Raw genomic sequence first — 23,883 nt, forward strand, 5'->3', positions numbered from 1 at the left:
AAGTGTTGAAATTAGAGTAACAAGATTGATATCGTTCTTCTGAAAGGCGTATTGTAAGATGTCAATTGAAGAAAATATGTAATTTGGAGCATCCGTTAAAGTTAGGTTTTTGTACAGTTAAGAAAGGGGTGAGGGCAAGATTTTTCTCTCACAGAGCAGTGTGAAAGTGAGGGGAATAGTTTGCCTGTTGAAGTGGTGAGTGTATCTAGTGTTAATGAGTTTTAGAGAAAAAAATGACATCTTATGTAAGTGATCTATGGCCTCCTTCAATGAGTCATTGACTCCTTTGGAGGTTTCTAAAAAACAAAATCAGCTAATGCTTTTTTATTCCCGTATAAAGGGAGCAGGCAAGGCCGTTTAGCCCTATCTAACTTTTGGAGACTGAGTGGGCAGTTCAATCTTCACTGGTACCCAAGGGTGCACCAGTAGTGACCGGCGCCTGTGTGCAAAACTTTAGTTGGCGCCCCTATACCCGGTAGAACGCCAGTAGTGTCCGGCGCCTGGGTTCAAAACTTCAGTTGGTGCCAGTATTCCCCCACTCCAATAAAAAAATCACTTTAAAAAAACGTTTTTTTAAAAGTATTTCCTCCTCTTTGGCGCCAGTGTGCGTCGCACACATTGCACATATGGCCGGCGCGCCCCTGCTGGTACCCAATCAGAGTTAGCTGGCCTAAGGCTATCACTGATTAAGCGGCACGCAGTGAAGAGAGACGGCTGAACAAGTGCCGCCATCTTGTGGTCCCTAACACTCGTATTTAATGTCTGAAATAATGTGGGTTCTATGGTCGATTTTCTTGTGTTAACGGGAGAAAAACCGCTTTCCCCTGACAGAGATCGACTAGCTCGGGAACTGCTCGAAAAAATTCTTCTGGTCGCCCACTAGATTCGAAACCGAGAAGTCTTCCTTCGTACGGTTAAGCGCTGTGGTATGCAAACGCCACATCCACTCAGCTGCACATAAGAACTTTAATATCGTTGATATATATATATATATATATTTTATTTTTTATTTTATTTTATTTATTATTATTATTTTTTTTTTTTCATTCTATGGCAAATGATAATATAACAATGCTCTGTACACAGCTTGTTCAGGTGTATGCACGTGAGTTATTATTATTATTATTATTACCACCCCAAGACCTCATGGAGTCAAATACTCATCTGGGAGGTCCTTTTATTACACACACACAGCTCATCAAACCGTGTTTTAAACACATTCAAACTCCTTGCAGACACCACATTCTCAGGCAAGGCATTCCAATCATTCACATCTCTGCATGAAAAAAAATTAAGGTTAATCCATTTGCTGAGGATCATGTGAATTTGTCGAGATCATAAAGCTGCTGCGTAACTGAGTATGGTTGAATACAAACGTGATTCTTGACCTTATTTGTACATTTAGCGTTTATGCAAATACTACAGAAATGGTTACATGGAATTGAATATATTCTAAGGCGCTAGACAGAAGCCATTTACCGGTTATGAACGTTCGTAAAGAGGTGCGTATTTTTAAACGGTTTCTGTGATCAGTTTGAATCGTAGGATTGGTAATGTTTGTAAAGTGAACATATTTCCAGAACGGGGGGGGGGGGAGGGGCTTGTGAAAGTACACTTTGTTGGTTTACAATAACAGAATGAAAATTATCATTTCCATTAAATATTTAACCTTTTGAAATCTCCTTGAAATTATATATGGCTAATATACCATACTACGAGACTTAACGCCCTCAAGATAGTATTATTATTATTAAGAGAATTAATGTATCATTCTCATCGCATTTTCTCCTTATTTTTAGGCTCGATAGTCTATTATAGTAAAGTAACTGGACCATACTTTAGTCAAGTTGCATGGAAACCTAATTAATGAACCCCACAATATAGTTCATTAATACCGTGAGCGGCCTAAGGTTTTATTTTATTTATTGTATTTATATATATATATATTTTTTTTTTAAATTAATTTTTTAATTAATTTTTGCACATTTTTATATTTTTTTAAATTCGTTTTTTTTTTTTTTTTAACCACTTTTGTCGCCTATGGACAGTTACAAACATTCATGCCCATGGCAGGAATTTAATCTGCAGCTTGGTGGGTGACTGCTATCCACTCAACCAACCATGCAGGTAGCCTGATATGTCTGTCAGTTGCATGTATTCTTGAGTTTGAAAAAGAGCTTTGCAACATTGAACTGATAATCTACTTACCTGCCCATTCATGCAATCTATTTAAGGTCCTCCTGTAAACTTGACTCTGCATTGCTCTTCCCAATTTTGCATCATCTGCAAACAGCTGCATATTACTAGTTAAACCCATCCCAATATCATTAATATACAAATTGAACAACAACAGTCCCAAAACATAACACTGTAGCAGGCCACTACCTTTCTCTTTTGGTATACTGCACCACCATATACAACTTACTGATATCTATCTGACAGCCAGTCACTAATCCAACTCAGAAGACTGTTATCCAATCTCATCTGTTTCAATTTATTTAAGAGCTTGTCGTGTGGCAGTTTGTCAAAAGCTTTTGTAAAATTCAAGTACACCACTGTATATGCATCTCCCCTGGCCAAGGTATTTGTCTTATAGTACATAAGTGAGTAAAGCATGATCTCCCTTTACCAAACCCATGCTGATAACCACAGCGAATACCGCTGTTATCAACTCATTTCTGTATCTTACTTCTCACCAATCTCTCTAGTACAACTCCAGATATACAGATTGCCCTATAATTTGTAACCACAGCCTTACCACCACCACCACCCTTTATGCAGTGGAACAATTTTACCTTCTTTCCACTCCCTTGGAACCTGTGCTGTTTTAAGACTCTTATATAAGAGGTATGCCAATGCTACTGCCAATTCCCTGCAACATTCCCTTAAGACGTGTGGTTATATATCATCAAATCCTATTGCCTTATTGGCATCAAGATTATTTCTTGAAATACCTCCTGCTCACTTGCAATTAAGCCATCCTCTACACTTAAATTTCTCACGATAAGGATGAATCACCCTTATAAATTGATCACTAAATACCCCAATAATGTCTGCATTAGACATTATCAACAATCAACCATCAACATTATCTTACCATAATCATTCGTCCTTCTCCTTGCCACACATTTAAAAAACTGTGTAGGGTTTTCTTCACATGATTTGCCAATTGCTGTTGGCAATACTGCACTTTTGTTTTCCTTACTGAGTCACTCTCTTGGTTTGTTCTTTATGCACCTTCATGTAACTGATTATTACCATTATTCTTCTTGTACTGCCTTCAAAGTACCTTCTTCCAGATTTCATGCTTCATCTCACACAATTTACAGAGAAAAAATACTAGTTGTGGTGGTTGAGGTGGGTGGTAGATGGCGTTGATGGAGATGATTCGTAGTAGAGGTTTGGTGTAGTGGTTGAGACAGTTGTAGGTGTCCTCCTGCGATGAGTCTTCGGACTCCTTGGAGGTATCAGGAATAATAATAATAATAACTCTTCATTCATCCATTTTACACCTACCTTTATTCAGCCTTTTGGCCTTTGGAATACATTTACACATTGATGCTGTTATGCATTTCTTTGTCAGTTCCCAAGCAGCATCTATTTCCTCACCACTTCACTCCTCATTCCATGCTATAGTTCCAAACTGTTTCTTAAGTTTGCATAATCACAAGCCTTGTACTTCCACACATATCCTTTCCTCACAGAAGTCTGCATATGGCTAGCCACAATCCAGGTGATCACTTCATGATCACTCTCACCATCTGGAGGAAAGTGCAAAAGTCCACTTACAATTACATTCTCTGATGAAATGATCAGATCTAAAACTCTCTTTCCTTGTGTGCCCTCCTTTACATGCTGCCTGAGATAGTTATCTCTCAAGAACTTGAGAAATTCATTTTCCTTATTCCCAAATGCTATTTTTTCATTCCAATCTATACCACCATATTTAAAGTTGCCCATAATAATTACCCTTTCTTTGTTCTAATCCAAATTGTTTATACATCATCACCACCCTCCACATTCCCTGGCCTATAGCAACATCCACTGAAATAGGTCTTCCTGTCAACCTCCACTTTACACCACACTGTCTCATAACCATTGCCACTATTTCCTTCTTTCATGTCTACCTTATGTGGACATAATTCCCTTCCTATCATCAGTAGCATTCCTCTTCCCTTCTTGTCTTTTCTATCCTTGCGAAAAACACTATCTTTCCATTTCTATTCCTGTTAGGGAATAACGGGGACATAATTATTTAAAAATTTTAAATGTTTGCTTTATGGTTTTGTGTTGTTCAGTGATATAGGTAAATAATTTAAAAGAAAATGTGATTACACAAAGTAATTTATAGAAAACGTTTTAAGCAATATGGTAAAACAGAAGAAAGTAAAGGTTCAGAGAAAATTTTAAAGGGGACGAGATGGGATGGGTTCTCCTTTCTTAATGTGAGAGAAATATGTACTGTATGTTTATTATTACAGTGAAATATCCTTTCAACATTAATCCAGTTATGAATCTCTCACCAGTTTGTCTCGATCATATTGCTTCTGTTTCTCCTATTTTGCAGGTGATATGCCTTCAGTCTGTCATCATATCCAACATTCTAGAGATATGATATGACCAGATCTGTGCACTGTATTTCAGAGAGTATGTAAAGCCATGTACAGTTGAACTATAATCTCTTTATTTTTACATGTCTAAGCCTCGTTACCATTGTTATAATCCACTGTTTTCCTTACAGTTTATACAGTATGGTTCCAAAATATTAGCTCTTTGTCAACCCTTTTCTCTTCCACGTCCTTCACTACATCCTTTTCACAGCATTCTATCAGTGTTTTTCAAATTTGAAACATTATGTTGCAATTCTGAATTATTTGCTACTGCTCATAGAAATAGTCTATTCACATCCTTCTTGCAAGCCATAACATCATTTTCTTATGTTGAACTTCTCAGAAAGAAAAACTACTGTTAGTTTTGTGTTTCTCTTTCCATTAGAAGCAATAAAAATCACTGGAAAATAGAAAATGTGAATAAACATTTGCAGAAAGAAACAGACTAGTGTGATTAATTAGTTACCACTTTCCTATTATTGCAGAACACTCGCTTATAACTTTATTAAAATTGAGTATTATTATTATTATTATTATTTCCCAAGACCTCATGGAGTCAAAGACTCATCTGGGAGGTCCTTTTATCACACACACATCTCATGATACCATGTCTTAAACACACTCAAACTCCTTGCAGACACCACACTCTCACGCAAGGCATTCCAATCATTCACAACTCTGGACGAAAAAAAATCTGCCTCTCGCTCCCCTACTCGCACCCTCTTTATACAATTTCCAGGGATGACCTCTGGTTCTCCCCTGATCTCCCACTATTCTCTGTAGAACTTCTCCACCATTGATCTTATAACAACCCCTTACCAACTTGTAGGTCTCTATCATATCTCCCCTCTTCCTTCTCTCCACCAGACTCTGCAAATTACATCTTCTCAATCTTTCCTCATACTCAACATTCCAGAGGTCAGAAACTACCTTAGTCAGTCGCCTTTGGACCCTTTCCAACATCTCTTCATTCTTCTGAAAACCTGGCGACCAAATCTGGGCACAATAGTCCACGTGTGGCCTAATCAAAGCCTTATACAATGGAACAAGAATCTCCCTACTTCTACACGTCAGCGTCCTCCGCATCATTCCCAGAAGTCTTTGTGTTATCTTCACAATTTTGGCGATGTGTCTCCTAAATTTTAGATTCTTATCCACTGTCACACCGAGATCCCTTATTTCCTGTACCTCCAACAATATATTCTCACCAAGCATAAATTCTGTATCCCATCTTTGTTTTCCAAATTTTAAAACCTTACATTTTGCAACATTGAACTCACATCCCCATTTGCTTGCCCAATCACTCAATTTATTCAAGTCTTCTTGCAAGGCCACAACATCTTCACTACTCTTTATGGTTCGTCCCAACTTTGCATCATCTGCAAACAACTGAATATCTCCACTTGTTGATACCTATTAGATAGCCAGTCTCCAATCCAATGCACTAATCTAATATCCAACCCCATCTGCTCTAGTTTGACTGTCAACTTATCATGAGGTGCTCTATCAAAAGCCTTTGCGAAATCCAAGTATATTACTGTGTATCCTTCTCCTCTGTCCAAGGAAGCAGTCACTTTATTGTAATAAGTAAGTAGATTACTAAAACATGACCTCCTTTTAGCAAATCCATGCTGTCCATCAAAGATTATACCATTGTTGTCAACCCAACTCTGGATCCTAGTTCTCACAAGCTTCTCCAACAACTTAACCACAACACCTGACACACAGATAGGCCTATAGTTTGATGCTTGAGTTCGATCACCTCCTTTATGAAGTGGCACAATCTTGCCCTCCTTCCACTCTTTAGGAACTTGACCAAATGCAAGACTCATATTTAAAAAATATGTCAGGGCAGGTGCCAACTCTCTGGCACATTCCTTCAGAATACGCGGTGATATATTATCAAGTTCCACAGCCTTATTTACATCTAGTTTACTCAACTCCCCAAACGCCTCTTGCTCACTTACAGTCAGTCTCTCCTCCCCATCATCAACTGCTCTCAATCTCTCCATGAAGTCACATTCACAAGATTGAAAGATCTTTATGAACTGCTCATTAAGTATCTCCACCACACATTCTGCAACAGCTGTCTTTATACCATTTCCTCCAATCAGTGTCATCCTTCCATAACCATTCTTTCTTTTGCTGGCTACATATCGAAAGATCTTTATGAACTGCTCATTAAGTATCTCCACCACACATTCTGCAACAGCTGTCTTTATACCATTTCCTCCAATCAGTGTCATCCTTCCATAACCATTCTTTCTTTTGCTGGCTACATATCGAAAGAACTGCCTAGGATTCTTTTTAGCTTCATTAGCTAACTGCTGTTCATACCTCTCTTTAGCTACTCTCACCAACCAAGTCACTCTCCTTGCCTGGTCTTTGTAGAACTCGTGAAATTGGTTACTTCCACTTCTCTTATGCTGCCTCCACAATGCCCTTTTTCTCTGTATTGCATGCTTAATCTCTTTATTCATCGATCTCACACCTACCTTATTTAACCTTCTCACCCTTGGAATACATTTAGACATTGCATCTACTAAATATTTTTTGAAAATCCCCCAAGCTGCATTGATCTCTTTTCCAGCTAACTCCTCATTCCATGCTACACCTGCAAGCTGTCTCCTGAGCTCTTCATAATCACCCCCCTTGTAGTTCCACATATACCCTTTTTTCACAGGGGTCCTTGCACTGCTGGCAACCACCCAGCTAATCACCTCATGGTCACTTTCACCAATTGGTGGATGATTTGACACCTCATTATAATTACATCCTCTGATGAGATGACCAAATCCAAGACCCTTAATCCTCGTGTGCCCCCTGTTACATACTGTCTGAGGTAGTTATCCCTCAGAAACTCAAGAAACTCATTTTCTTTACTTCCAGTTGCTATCTCTTCATTCCAGTCTATATTGCCATAATTAAAATCACCCATAATGATCACCCTTTTCTTATTTGCTTGGCTTAGTTGACTATACATTTCACTATCACCACCATCCACATTATCAGGTCTATAACAACATCCCATCAAGTATTTGATTCTATTCACCTCTATCTCACACCATACTGCCTCAAAACCACTGGCCCTATTTCTCTCTTGCATCTCTACCTTGTATGGACATAACTCTTTCTCTGTCATCAATAGCACTCCCCCTCCCTTTTTACCCCTTATATCCTCACGAAACATATTATACCCTTCCATCTCTATTCCTGTCAGGATGTCATCCTCATCTAACCATGTCTCACTTATTTCGACAATCTTTGGGTGAACAGACACAATTAGTGCAACCATTTCATCCACCTTGTTTCTTATACTTCTAGCATTGGTATACAAACACAACAGCTCATTTCTGGATCTACAGCTAGTTCCACTGATACCACTCACTCGATGTGATCTCTCCATGCTGGACTGGGGCCATTTCCCTTTCTGCTTCTTCATTTTAGAACCCTTTGCAATTCCATCTGTTTCCTCTTGATCCCTGGTCATCCCATTTCTTTCCTGCCTACACATGCTCTCACCTCCTCTTGGAGCATCCACCTTTCTCATGCTGTGTACCCCTGTCCACCCTGAGTCTCCCCGTTTCCCTGCTCCTCTTGCACACCCATTCTCTCATTTTCTATACTCATACCACTCACTTCCCCATTCATTTTTACTTCTTCAATCTCTCCTGTCTTACTCTCCTGCTCTTCCACATCACTCCCCCTCTCGATCTGATTCATTCTCTCTATTCACTTCTCTACCTTCCAGCAGCAGTCTCTCCAAGCGACTCACACCATAACCACTGAAATGCAGTCCATCGCTCCCATACAGCTCACTTCGTCCCTCAAACTCATTTCACACATTAACAAACTGTACTCTCATCTCCTCACACATTTCAGCCAGAATATCATTCATAATCCTTGCTCTCTGCCTCATTTCACTACAATCATACCTAGGCAACACACTGACTACCCTTCCTGTCACACTATTCTCTTTTATCTTTCCAAGCAGCCTCTTGACATTCATTCTGACATGCTCTTTGTTCTCTCTCAAATCATTTGTATCAATTAATACAATTAACTCTTTTGCATTTTACATACCTTGTGCATTTTATCCTCTAGCACACCTTTAATAATGGAGTCGCCATACAATGCCACTCGCTCATCTTTCGTTAACTCTTTCATGCCATCATGATTTATTTTAATAGTTTTGACCTGAATTCTCTTAATTTCATTCTGCATCCATTTCATTTCTTGCCTCATCCAATCCAATTCACTTTCCGAATCTCGCGACACATTCTCTCTATCATTAAATCTTTCTAACTTTCTAACTCTCGACTCCCTCTTCTCAATTTCCCTCTCATTCATCTTTCTTTGTTTCCGTACTTTTGGTCCAACATACGTCCAACTTTCACTATCATTCTTCTCACTTTCACTCTCATTTATCTTTCTTTGTTTCCGTACTTTCGGACTAACATGCATCCAACTTTCACTATCATTCTTCTCACTTTTACTCTCATTCATCTTTCTTTGTTTCAGTACTTTCAGTCCAACCTGCGTCCAACTTTCGCCATCATTCATTCTTTCGATTTTTTTCACTTGCGATTTCTGCGTCACTCCATTTCTACTTTCATTCGTTCTCTCAATTTCGTTTCTTTCTGCCACTCTCGCCTCAATTTTGTCCCTTTTAACATCCATTACGGTTTTCAAATCGCTCTTTTTTCTTTTTTTCCTGATTTTTTAACATTTTTTCACCTCTCTTTCACACCATCCTGCTCTTTCAAACGTGCATTCGCGACACAATCGTTACTAACACTTTCTGTCATCAATTTCATATTTGCATTCATCAGTTCCTCATTCAGGTCACATTTCGCACACACCCTTCTTCCATCTGCGCTAAACATCCACAAATCATTTATGTAATCGAAGGAATACATATAACAGACCTCACACTTAACGAAACGACTGAAATCTAAATTAAAATCATGGAATGACAATGCCACTGCCATTTTTTTTTTTTTTTTTCCCCTGCAGGTTATTATGTCTAATAATAATGATTTCGTAATGAAGTTTAGGCAAGAAAAATCCGCCACACTAATAATACCAGTAGCGCACAATGTTTACAGCCGCTCTTACTCAAACAATTATGCATATATAATTAATTATTCCTAGAATAACTTATCTGAATCAGGAGCTCTTCTTAGGTATGTCCCATATTATTGTAGATAAACTTATACATTGGTAATACATAACTGTCAGATTTTAGGGAAAGACAACATATACTAGAATATTAATTAAAAATTTTAATTAACACTTCCTGTATTTTGCTAATGTTACATTGCCATCTTCAGGGATCACAAAATAACGATATGTGCACACAGGCACTAACACTAAGCAAATAACACTAAGTATTATATTAAATGTGGATGGTTTAGGTGGAATTCTTGTCACTCCTCTGTGTAGTCAGACTCATGGTGGAAGTCTCTGACTACATGAATCTTTGTCATAGGTATAGGCTCTCATTTTGTAATGCATGTATACTTATTTGCGAATATATATATATATATAAGTATGTCAGATAACTTCCCCCCCTTTTTTTTTCTTCTTAGTTTGTTTGCATTCCCCTTCTATAATCTGCACTAAATTCATGTGACTGCAACAACCTTCTTTTTCTGTTAATCTGTCCAAAGAAGTTATTATATTTGAAAAAAGTAGTCTCCTTTTACTGAAATTTCTTCCATATTCTTTCCTTTCATCAACTTTTACACTTCACCTTCTCTTTGCTTTGTTTTTTTTTCAGTCCTTCAGACTAACAATTCACTAGACAGTTCTCCAGCATCCACGTTCTTCTTTCATCACCAAGACTTGTATTCTAGCAGACTCCTCAAAAATAATCTTCATAATCTTTGAAAATAATTACTCGACATATCCAGAATGTCGAGTAAGTGTCGATGATGTTTGCTTTTTGGTTCAGACATACACTGGTGTCTCCAAATGCTAAGGACGAACTACATTTTTAAATGTATGTGAAAAAATTTTCATGACAAATTATAAATCGTACCAATCAAATTGCAATACATTTTTGGCAAAAGTTATAAATTTCCTAAGGATGTAGTTAAGGAATTAATGTACAGTGCCTACAGAAAACTATGCAAAGAGACATTTCAGTATGGAAAATGTGTGCTCTGAACTGCCATGCAACTCTCACAACAGCATACCATGCTTTGGCACCAAGTGATTCAGGTGTTCTTGAGGCAAACTGGCCCACTCCTCCTTCAGAGCAAGGAAAAGAAAGACCTTGTTTGTTTTCTGGTGGGGAATTTTGAGCAGCCATGCATCTCCCTATTGCATCCCAAATGTGTTCTATTATTATTATTATTATTACTACGTGACACCTCCAAGGAGTCCAAAGACTCATCGAGGGAGGGCACCCACTTCTACACCTCTCTGCCTCCACCACAATTACCAACCATACTGAATCACCACTACCATTATCATCTACATCCAGTGGCGCACCCAGAGGGGGGGCCAGGGGACCCTGGCCCCCCTCCAGAAAAAAAACACTGAAAAATTTTCCAAAAATCTTTTCCTAATTAAAATTCATTTTTTAAATTTATGTTGTGTCGTGTCTTCTATTTCTATACTACTTACGAATTAGCGATCAGTGCAGATGCTCAGTCATAGGTTGTATGTGATGCGTAGTATGTATTCTCAAATCGTCTACTCAACTCGGGCACCCCCAAGATTAAATCCCCCACCCCCCCAAACACACTATATTCAAATTATATGCTCGTTGTGTTTTTCTGTCACAGTGATGTGGTTAAAGACTTGTTGAAAACAGAAATAGGATGTACTTAACAGGATGATACCTAAGATAAATCATGGCTTGATTAAATGAGAATCTTATTTTGCTAACTAGGGTGTAGACTACATCAAATCCATTCCTAGAGGGTACTATTGATAGTACACTGCTCAAAAATAATTTGGGATATTTTGGTTTTCTTGTAAGTTATAAAGTTATAAAATTAATTTACAAATGAAACATATTTATTTTAAAATATTCTTAATATACAACTGTGTACAAAATCATGTTAAGACTTATTGAATCACTTCAAGAGCTGGAAATTGCTCTCACAGAAGAGTGGAGAAATATCCCACAACAACTGTTTGATCATCTTATCCGGTCCATGCAATCAAGATGTACTACTGTTTTAGCTGTTAATAGAGACCATATGCCCTATTAAAAATTAACAAATTAACAATTTGACTATTCTTGTTGTTGTTCTTGTTAAAACTTTTTCATGTTAAAATGTTAAATTTGTAATAAATATCAATTATTTAAACAATATCTTATCAATTATACCCTATCCATAAGTAAGAAATATTTATTCATGTATAAAGTACCCAATAGTTATAATTATTTGTAGAAATTTATAATTATCCACCAGAAACTAAAATATCCCCTAATTGCTTTGAACAGTGTAGATTGATCATGGTGCATGGTGCTGTGTACTCTGTTTCCAAGTGTTTGTTTGTGCTTTAAGGACATTAGTTGGAAATGCAGCAAAATATCAGGTAGCATAATAAATTATTATTTCTGCTGAGGATTTCCATGGAATCATAGGACTCATCATGGGAGGTCATGTTAGTCAACGCAGTCTATTATACCATTCCTTAAACTCGTTGCCTATCTGGCAATGCATTCCATGGTCCAGCCCTCAAAAAAAAAAAAAAAAAAAAAGCTGCTTTTCATCCACTTCCTCATTACATTATTATTATTATTATGGGTATCTCCTTCGAGTCAGACTCATCACGGGAGACCCAAACTATCAAAACAATATCTATTATATCTCTTAATAAATTTAGTTTAATCCTTTATCCAAGTGTGAGCAAACAAAGTTTGCGCTTGAAAGTATCTTCAGGACTGGGGTAAGGTGGTGCAACACCAGGGCTACTCCTTGCAAAGGTGGAGCAAGCTACTATCACTCCTATCTCAGTATCTCCCATAATGCAAAACACATCTCCTTACAGATATGTCTAATGTTATGCATTAAGGGAAGGGCCACTACCCCAGACTAGTTTTGACCTTTATTGAGGTCTCTTCAGCGGGAGGAGACCTCAATAAAGGTCTCCTCTCAATAAAGACTAAGAGGAGACCGCCACATAGCCTTTAAAGGAATGCGGAGAACCGACCAGGGCTTCTGACCTAATGTCCAATCCTCACCTTCTCGTGGTGCACCCTGTTGGGTATCTACTTGGATACTGAACGAACGAGGATGGGCTGGCAATTTGGGATTTAGCCCACCAAATTGTATTCTTATTGGTTAAACCAAAATAAAAAATGATGGTACAACATGACAAAATTTCATGCCGGCTGGGGCTTCGCCTGGTTAAACAAGGCCCCCGTTGTTTTCGCCAGGGAACCAGGGCGAACAACGAAAAGTCAGCTACTGGAACAAATCTAAAAACAAACCCCAACTCAACATCGCCAGAGTTAAAGATCGGTACTATCAACGTAAGAAGCCTGAATGGCAAAGAAATGGAGCTAGCTGAGGAATTAGATAAGTACCAGATCGACATAATAGGGGTGACTGAAACAAAATAGACCAAAACTGGTGAGATCTTTCTGAGCAATAAATACAAAATGTTATATTCAGGCAATGACAATCAAGGAAAAGAAGGAGTAGCCATAGTATTCAACACAAAATACGAGGCTAATCTTCTTGAATGGCAGTCAGTCTTAAGTAGAGTAATGTGGGCAAATATGAGAATGGGGAAATGGACAATGAGACTTATTTGTGCCTATAGTCCCACAGAAGGGGTAGAAATGGAGGAATTTTTTGAGGCTTTAGAAAAAGCAACTGACACAATGAAAAAGGAAAAGTTGGTCCTTGTTGGGGATCTAAATAGCAGAGTAGAAAATGATTGTGAGACATACAAAAATATTTTGGGAAAATTTGGAGAAAAGAGCAAAGTAATAATAATGGCAAATATCTGTTGGATTTCTGCTCAGGACATGGACTGGTTATTATAAGGCAATTATAAGGGTTAAATAAGGCAAGGAATATTGGGGGGGGCACTAGTGGGTCAAGCGCTATGAACGTGTTTTGAAGAGCTCCTGATTCAGATAAGTTTTACTAGGAATAATTAAGTATATATGCGTAATTGTTTAAGTAAGAGCGGCTGTAAATGTTGTACGCTACCGATATTATTAGTGTGGGGTTTTTTCTTGCTTAAACTAAATACGAAAACGTTAATATTAGACCTAGTAACCTGCAGAGAAAAAAAAAAAAAAATGGCGGCGGCATTGTCATTCCAGGATTTTAATTTGGATTTCAGTCGGTTCGTTAAGTGTGAGGTCTGTTATATGTATTCCTTCGACTACATAAATGATTTGTGGATGTTTAGTGCGGATGGAAGAAGGGTGTGTGCGAAATGTGACCTGAACGAGGAATTGATGAATGCGAATATGAAGTTGATGACAGAAAGTGCTAGTACGGATTGTGTCGCGAGTGCACGTTTGAAAGAGGATGGCGAGAAAGACAGGCGAAAAAATGTTAAAAAATCAGGAGAAAAGAAAAAGAGCGATTTGACAACCGTAACGGATGTTAAAAGGGACGAAAGTGAGGTGGAAAGAAACGAAATTGAGAGAACGAATGAAAGTAGAAATGGCGTGGTGCAGAAATCGCAAGTAAAAAAAATCGAAAGAATGAATGATAGTGAAAAAAGAATGACTGATGGCGAAAGTTGGACGCATGTTGGAACGAAAGTACTGAACCAAAGAAAGATGAATGACAGTAAAAGTGAGAAGAATTATAGCGAAAGTTGGACGCATGTTAGTCCGAAAGTACGGAAACAAAGAAAGATATGTGAGAGTGAAAGTGAGAAGAATGATAGTGAAAGTTGGACGTATGTTGGACCGAAAGTACGGAAACAAAGAAGGATGAATGAGAGGGAAAGTGAGAGGAGGGGGTCGAGAGTTAGAAAGTTAGAAAGATTTAATGATAGAGTGAATATGTCGCGAGGTTCAGAAGGTGAATTGGATTGGATGAAGCAAGAAATGAAATGGATGCGGAATGAAATTAAGAGAATTCAGGTCAAAACTATTAAAATAAATCATGATGGCATGAAAGAGATAACAAAAGATGAGCGAGTGGCATTGTATGGCGACTCCATTATTAAAGGTGTGCTAGAGGATAAAATGCACAAGGTATGTTTTCCAGGCGGTAAAATGAGTAGAGTCCTCTGAACTTCATCTCCTTATCTACCAATACCCCTAAGTCCCTAGCCTCATCAGTCTCTTGGAGTACCTTTCCATCGATGTAGTACACAGCTGGTAATCTTTTAGAAAGGTACTCCAAGAGACTGATGAGGCTAGGGACTTAGGGGTATTGGTAGATAAGGAGATGAAGTTCAGAGGACACATTGCTAAGGTGTCCAAGATTGCACATAGGATTACTTGGTTGTTGAGGAACACACTGACATCCAGAGATAAAGAGGTTATTATTCCCCTTTATAAAGCATTGATACTTCCACATTTGGATTACTGTGCTCAGGTCTGGTCACCTGGATTCCTTGGAGATGAGGAGGCTGTGGAGAGGGTTCAGAGAAGAGTGACCAAGTTGGTGAGTGATATAAAAAATGCTCCCTACATTGATAGATTGAGAGTTTGTGGATTGCAGAGATTGGTTGATAGGCGAAGAAGAGGGGATATGATAGAAACATTCAAATTACTAAAAGGTTTTTATAGGATTGATGCAGGGGAAATGTTTCAGCTGTGTGATAGTGATGGAAGAACAAGAGGTCATCTCTGGAAATTAAAGAAGAGTGTGGTAAACAAAGGTGTCAGAACAAGGTTTTTTGCCTGGAGGGTGGTGAATGAGTGGAATTCATTGCCTGACTTTGTTGTGAGCTCTTCATCTGTAAATGAATTCAAGAAGAGATATGACAGATATTGTTTTGCTAGTTTGGGTCTCCCGCGATGAGTCTACTGACTCCATGGAGATACCCGTAATAATAATAATAATAATAATTTTAGAACCCTTTGCAATTCCATCTGTTTCCTTTTGATCCCTGATCATCCCATTACTTTCCTGCCTACACATTCTCTCACCTCCTCTTGGAGCATCCACCTTTCTCACGCTGTGTATCCCTGTCCACCCTGAGCCTCGCCGTTTCCCTGCTCCTCTTGCACACCCATTCTCTCATTTTCTATACTCATACCACTCACTTCCACATTCATTTTCACTCCTTCAATCTCTCCTGTCTTACTCTCCTGCTCTTCCACATCACTCCCCTCTCGATCTGATTCATTCTCTCTATTCACTTCTCTACCTTCCAGCAGCAGTCTCTCCAAGCGATAACTCTTTCTCTATCATCAATAGCACTCCCCCTCCCTTTTTACCCCTTCTAGAAGAAGCAGAAAGGGAAATGGCTCCAGTCCAGCATGGAGAGATCACATCGAGTGAGTGGTATCAGTGGAACTAGCTGTAGATCCAGAAATGAGTTGTTGTGTTTGTATACCAATGCTAGAAGTATAAGAAACAAGGCGGATGAAATGGTTGCACTAATTGCGTCTGTGCACCCAGAGATTGTCGGAATAAGTGAGACATGGTTAGATGAGGATGACATCCTGACAGGAATAGAGATGGAAAGGTATGATGTGTTTCGTGAGGATAGAAGGGGTAAAAAGGGAGGGGGAGTGCTATTGATGATAGAGAAAGAGTTATGTCCATACAAGGTAGAGATGCAAGAGGGAAATGGGGCCTGTGGTTTTGAGGCAGTATGGTGTGAGATAGAGGTGAATAGAATCAAATACTTGGTGGGATGTTGTTATAGACCTGGTAATGTGGATGGTGGTGATAGTGAAATGTATAGTCAAATAAGCCAAGCAAATAAGAAAAGGGTGATCATTATGGGTGATTTTAATTATGGCAATATAGACTGGAATGAAGAGATAGCAACTGAAAATAAAGAAAATGAGTTTCTTGAGTTTTTGAGGGATAACTACCTCAGACAGTATGTAACAGAGGGCACAAGAGGATTAAGGGTCTTGGATTTGGTCATCTCATCGGAGGATGTAATTATCAATGAGGTATCAAATCATCCACCAATTGGTGAAAGTGACCATGAGGTGATTACTTGGGTGGTTGCCAGCAGTGCAAGGACCCCTGTGAAAAAAGGGTATATGTGGAACTACAAGGGGGGGTGATTATGAAGAGCTCAGGAGACAGCTTGCAGGTGTAGCATGGAATGAGGAGTTAGCTGGAAAAGAGATCAATGCAGCTTGGGGGATTTTCAAAAAATATTTAGTGGATGCAGTGTCTAAATGTATACCACGGGTGAGAAGGTTAAATAAGTTAGGTGTGAGATGGATGAATAAAGAGATTAAGCATGCAATACAGAGAAAAAGGGCATTGTGGAGGCAGCATAAGAGAAGTGGAAGTAACCAATTTCATGAGTTCTACAAAGACCAGGCAAGGAGAGTGACTTGGTTGGTGAGAGTAGCTAAAGAGAGGTATGAACAGCAGTTAGCTAATGAAGCTAAAAAGAATCCTAGGGAGTTCTTTCGATATGTAGCCAGCAAAAGAAAGAATGATTATGGAAGGATGACATTGATTGGAGGAAATGATATAAAGACAGCTGTTGCAGAATGTGTGGTGGAGATACTTAATGAGCAGTTCATAAAGATCTTTCAATCTTGTGAATGTGACTTCATGGAGAGATTAAGAGCAGTTGATGATGGGGAGGAGAGACTGACTGTAAGTGAGCAAGAGGTGTTTGGGGAGTTGAGTAAACTAGATGTAAATAAGGCTGTGGGACTTGATAATATATCACCGCATATTCTGAAGGAATGTGCCAGAGTGTTGACACCTGCCTTGACATATTTTTTTAATACAAGTCTTGCACTTGGTCAAGTCCCTAAAGAGTGGAAGGAGGGCAAGATTGTGCCACTTCATAAAGGAGGTGATCGAACTCAAGCATCAAACTATAGGCCTATCTGTGTGTCAGGTGTTGTGGTTAAGTTGTTGGAGAAGCTTGTGAGAACTAGGATCCAGAGTTGGGTTGACAACAATGGTATAATCTTTGGTGGACAGCATGGATTTGCTAAAGGGAGGTCGTGTTTTAGTAATCTACTTACTTATTGCAATAAAGTGACTGCTTCCTTAGACAGAGGAGAAGGATACTCAGTAATATACTTGGATTTTGCAAAAGCTTTTGATAGAGTACCTCATGATAAGTTGACAGTCAAACTAGAGCAGATGGGGTTGGATATTAGATTAGTGCATTGGATTGGAGACTGGCTGTCTGATAGGTATCAACAAGTTGTGTATGGGGGTGCAATATCCAGGAAAAGGAGAGTCACTAGTGGAGTGCCTCAGGGATCTGTTTTAGGGCCATTACTATTTAACTTGTATATTAATGATATTGGCGAAGATTTGGATGGAGATATTCAGTTGTTTGCAGATGATGCAAAGTTGGGACGAACCATAAAGAGTAGTGAACATGTTGTGGCCTTGCAAGAAGACTTGAATAAATTGAGTGATTGGGCAAGCAAATGGGGATGCGAGTTCAATGTTGCAAAATGTAAGGTTTTAAAATTTGGAAAACAAAGATGGGATGCAGAATTTATGCTTGGTGAGAATATATTGTTGGAAGTAGAGGAAATAAGAGATCTTGGAGTGATAGTGGATAAGGATCTAAAATTTAGGGGACACATCGCCAAAATTGTGAAGACAACACAAAGACTTCTGGGAATGATGAGGAAGACACTGACGTGTAGAAGTAGGGAGATTCTTGTTCCATTGTATAAGGCTTTGATTAGGCCACACATGGACTATTGTGCCCAGATTTGGTCACCTGGTTTTCAGAAGGATGAAGAGATGTTGGAAAGGGTGCAAAGGCGACTGACTAAGGTAGTTTCTGACCTCTGGAATGTCGAGTATGAGGAAAGATTGAAAAGATGTAATTTGCAGAGTCTAGTGGAGAGAAGGAAGAGGGGAGATATGATAGAGACCTACAAGTTGGTGAGGGGTTGTTATAGGATCAATGGTGGAGAAGTTCTACATAGAATAGTGGGAGAATCAGAGGTCATACCTGGAAACTGTATAAAGAGGGTGTGAGTAGGGGAGTGAGAGGCAGGTTTTTTTCGTGCAGAGTTGTGAATGATTGGAATGCCTTGCCTGAGAGTGTGGTGTCTGCAAGGAGTTTGAATGTGTTTAAGACCCGGTATGATGAGATGTGTGTGAGATAAAAGGACCTCCTAGATGAGTCTTTGACTCCGTGAGGTCTTGTTTTAATAATAATAATAAGAAGAAAAGTGTCATTGACTATGTTATTGTTGATGGTAATGTTTTTCTCCCTGGTGCAGGACACCAGGGTGCACAGAGGATTTTAAATTGGAAGTGATCATTATTTAGTCTTGAGCAGGATAAAATTGAATTTCATATTGAAAAGAATAACATGTAAGAAAGTTTTAAAGCGAATAAAAGTTGAGCAGCTCTCAGATGTGAACTGTAGACTAAAATACACAAAGATAATTGAAGAAAAAATGAAAGAGTTTGAGAACATGAATGAAACCTTGGAGATTCAGTGGCAAACTCTGAAGGACACATTGATTGATTCTGCCAGAGAGGCATGTGGTGAGGTTGTCTGCAAGGATAAAAAAATCAGAACTCCCTGGTGGACACAGGAAGTTAAAGAGGCAGTGAAGGAAAAGAAGAAAGCATATCAAAAGTTCCTGTCAAATAAGTCAGCTTGTGCTCTTAGAGAATATAGAGACAAATGCAAGAATCCCAAACACTGTGTAACACTAACTAAACAAAAGTCATGGGAGGATTTTGGCAAGAATATAGAAAATAAATATCAAGAAGGTGGCAAAATATTCTGGAGGTTGTTGAAGAAGCTTAGGAATGGAGAAAGAGTGCTGTAAAAGGAGTTAGAGATGATAAAGGTGACATGAAAAGTGGAGAAAAAGATATCCTTGAAGTATGGAGTAATTACTTTGAAAAACTGCTAAATGAAACAAGCAGTGATGACAGCACAGTGGTAAAAAACACTGACCAGGCATGCAGTCAGAAATACATATCCATACTTTATTATTATTATTATTATTCCTGATACCTCCAAGGAGTCCGAAGACTCATCGCGGGAGGACATCTTCAACTGTCTCTACACCTTACCTCTACTACGAACAGCGGCATCTGCCGCCCACCTCCAACACCACCACAACTAGTAATTTTTGTCTGTAAATTGTGTGTGTTCTGAAGGGTCGATTTGTATGTATGCAGGAAGAAAAACCCGAGTTTCCGGGAGAAAAAACCCTGCTACCTCCGTATGAGATCGGCTAACTTTTTCTACTTGAAGTAGAAAAAGCCATCAAAGGCTTGAAATGTGGAAAGGCAGCAGGAGTAGATGATATTCGACCAGAAATGCTGAGGTATGGTGGTATAAAAGTCTTACAGCGGCTGCACTGCATAGTTCAGAAAGCCTGGAGAGAGGGACGAATTCCCGATGATTGGAGTAGAGCTCTCATAGTACCCATATATAAAAAGGGAAATAAAACGGAATGTGAGAATTACAGAGGTATATCCCTACTAAGTGTTCCTGGCAAGATCTATGCAAGTATACTTGAGAAACGGTTGAGAAGAATTGTGGAAGAAAAGCTTGGTGAAGAACAAGCTGGATTCAGGCCAAACAGAGGCTGTCAGGATCAGATCTTCACTTTACGACAAATAGTCGAGAAAGCATGGGAATATAACAAAGATCTGTTTTTAAGTTTTGTCGATTTGGAAAAGGCATATGATAAGGTGCCAAGAGAGAAGCTATTCAATACGCTGCAGTTATATGGTGTCAATGGGGCATTATATCAAGCAATACTTAGTCTTTATTTGAGTTGTAAGTCAGCAGTTAGAATTGAAGGAAGTACAGGAAGATGGTTTAATGTTAAATCTGGTGTGAGACAAGGATGTATGTTATCCCCTCTGTTATTCATCATCTATATGGATCACATTATGAAGGAAAGTGGTATTAAACATGATATCAAAATTGGAGATATTAATGTCAGCTCTTTGCTTTGTGCGGATGATGTTATACTTCTAAATAAATCTGCTACAAGTCTGCAAGATTCTCTGACTAAATTGAATAGTTGTTGTAATAGATATGGTATGAAGGTCAGCAATAAAAAGACAAAGACAATGAAAATAGGCAGAATCATTGAAAATGTCAACTCTGTTGTGAATGGAGAACCTGTGGAACAAGTAAAACATTTCAGCTACTTAGACACGATTTTTAGTGAAGATGGTAAATTCAATATAGAAATAGACAGAATCAACAAATCTGGTATGTTGGGAAGTCAATTGAATAAATTCATATGGAATAAGAGAGAAATTAGTCGGAACACTAAATTAGCTGTATACAACACTGTGTTCAAACCAGTTTTAACTTATGGATCTGAGAGCTGGGTCAGAAGTAAAACACTTGACCAAAGAATAGAGACCGCAGATATGAGAGTCCTGAGAAAGATAATAGGCGTGAACAGATGGCATCAATGGCAATATCATATTAAAAACGAGGATATTAGGAAAGAACTTGATAGTGTCAGCATCCAGGAATGCCTTAGCAGAGCTAATCTCAGGTGGTATGGTCACCTAAACAGAATGGGCGAGGAAAGATTAGCAAAACAAGTATTCTCTGCCAGGTTGGCAGCAAAACGACCCAGAGGAAGACCAAGATATAGGTGGATCGATATGGTATAAAGTGCCTTAGAGGATAGAAGTATAAGATCTGATAATGTTGGAGTCTTGACAAGTAACAGACTGAATTGGAGGAAAATTGTATATAGGAAGTTAGTAATGATATAATTTTTTCATGTAGTACTATCATATCCTGTTCACCCCTTGTGGGTACATGGCAGGAATTTGATGATGATGATGCAAAACACTTTTCCTTGCAGATATGTCTAATGTTATGCATTAAGGGTAGGGCCAGTACCCAGACTAGTTTCGACCAAACTCTGTAGTCCATTTGCTCTTGTACAGTTCTAATATCATTTTTGTTATCTGCCTCTGCACCCCTCTCCAAGGTTAATTTATCACATTCAAATCTTGGTGAGCACAATAATCTAAGTGGTTTGATCAGAGATTTATATAGTGTAACCACCACTCTATCTCTTCTAGTTCTTCTCATTGTTGCATCAGTTTGTGTTACCTTCACCACCTTTGCATATGTCCCTTCCCTTAAACTTCAAATTTTTAGCAATCATCACTCCCAGATCCCTTGCCTCCTCCACTTCTTCTAGTATAGTTCCATCAATAGAGCTGAGCCTCCGTAGCTCAGAGTTGGTATAGACAAAGCAGTTTGGTCGGAAAGACCTGAGTTTGATTCCTGTCCATGACGTGAGGAACCTTTATTTGGTCTCTTTTGACTTAAGGTGAGTTAGCAAGTCTCATATGGAGATAGAGACTTGCTAACTCACCTCACCTGGAAACTCGGGTTTTTCATCCCTCACAACAGGTAAACTTACCCTATTAACCCCTTATTAGGTGGGCTCAACCTTTCCTAAGGGATGGGGGAAGAAGGGGGAGAACCCCATACGAATAAAAATCAATAGAGTAGGCATCCTCCCACTAGTGAATCCTAAATTTCAAGACCTTACATCTAGTTGCATTAAACTAATATCCCCATTTCTTTGTCTATCTCTCCAGTGTATTTAGATCATTCTGAAGAATAACCCTTCCTGGCTTCACACCTGCATACAACTTCATTACATTTTTATTGGTAACAATATCTTGCATACAACTGACCATCCTTCTGCAATCCACTGACAATGTCATCGACAGCAAAGGTTAAGTAGTAGAGTTCCTATTACAGGGCCCGATGATATCTTGTGATTTTCTGCTTCCTTGACACTGCTCCATCTTACACATATCTGGTATCTGTCAGACAGCCAATCTCCAATTCAGTTCTTTAATCTAATATCTAAACCCATATGCTGTAACTTAAATATCCACTTATCATATGACCAAAGACACCTTGTCAATCCAAAACAGGCAGTATATGTCTTTCCCCTCATTATTAGCTCTTGTTACTTTATTATAAAAGGCAAGCAAATTACGGAAACAATAGTATTCTTTAACAAATCTCTGCTGACTCACACAGGTATATTTTGTTTTTGTGTAGTGCTGAGAGTCATTATGGTATAGTTGACATGAATGATGTGTTGTTTAATTGGAGAGACTTGTTTGATTCCTTTGTAGGAGTTAGCTGGTGTCAGTATGGAAGTGGCAGGATTTTCTTTCCTCTACACTCGAATTTTTCAAAATGCAACACAGACATGCTGGCCAGAAAAATAAAGGCAGTTAAGAAATAAGGTATATTAACCTCAAGGCATTAATTGCTTCAGCTGCAGTTTTTAACAGCCTAATCCAGCCGTATCTGGGATGCAAGAATTGTGGATTGTTCATAAGAGATTTTCAGCTGATGGTGAATGATCCTGTCTGCTACAGTGATAAAGGAAAACCAGGAAACTCTGGTTTTCTCTTTGTGCAGACATTTTTTTTCTTTTTTTCTCTTCTGAACTTTTTAGGGGGGGGGGGTCTCTCTATCATGATCAAAAGAATGAAATAAGCCCTTTGGTTTAGATCTGAATTTGGATTTCATTTATGATATTGAGGAATATTTTGTTACCAATAAAAATGTAACTAGTCATAAATAAGATAACTGAAATTGGGTTTTATTGGTTGGAATTTGATACAACTAGTAACTGACTAGTTTCGCTATGTTAACTAGTGGCTTCTTCTGGGTTTGATGAACATACAAATATAAACTTAAAACAACAAGCTTTGATTATGAATCGATACATAACTGAAAAAAATTATACCAAATGCATAGGAACCGTTACACAATATAAATACGTCAGATGTGGATGCTAGCACATGGTTATTGTTCAGCAGGTGTGCCGTATAGTTAGCCATGAAATTAAACTCTGATGTGTGGAGAGATCTTATAAGTGATTTCCAAATGTCACATAGGATCATCCCTTGGTTTCTGTTCAGGGTACCTTGTGAGCAGATTACCACTGTAGCTTCTTTTATGTTGCGGGAGCTGTAGTCATCTTCTATGTATGGTATAGAACTTCTATCCCATTCAGTGTTGTGGTGAGTGTTGGGAAAATGGAATGCCAATCCTGAACTGTCCTCTCTGTTATTGTTAACATCGTCAATGTGCTCCTTTTGTCTTATTTCTAGACTTCTTGAAGTTTGTCTGATGTAATTAAGGCCACAAGAACATG

General features: G+C 38.6%; 1 protein-coding gene across 2 annotated transcripts in view; it reads left to right on the plus strand.

Moving 5' to 3' along the window:
- The first annotated feature begins 1,091 nt into the window (after positions 1-1,091).
- Positions 1,092-23,883, plus strand: part of LOC150093657 (complex III assembly factor LYRM7) — a 93,184-nt gene continuing 70,392 nt past the window's right edge. Inside the window, exon 1 of one of the 2 annotated variants that reach the window (XM_090412632.1) lies at positions 1,092-1,105. In XM_090412632.1, coding sequence (XP_090268758.1) covers positions 1,100-1,105 — 6 coding nt within the window. In that variant the 5' untranslated portion in view covers positions 1,092-1,099. Of the gene's footprint in view, positions 1,106-1,238; positions 1,503-23,883 lie in introns of those variants that run through there. The other variant, XM_090412631.1, reaches the window with a different exon arrangement.

This window comes from Typopeltis vanoorti, chromosome 23, assembly GCF_054136105.1.
Source record: "Typopeltis vanoorti isolate ZY-2024b chromosome 23, IOZ_Tvanoo_1.0, whole genome shotgun sequence".
Classification (NCBI taxonomy): domain Eukaryota; kingdom Metazoa; phylum Arthropoda; class Arachnida; order Uropygi; family Thelyphonidae; genus Typopeltis; species Typopeltis vanoorti.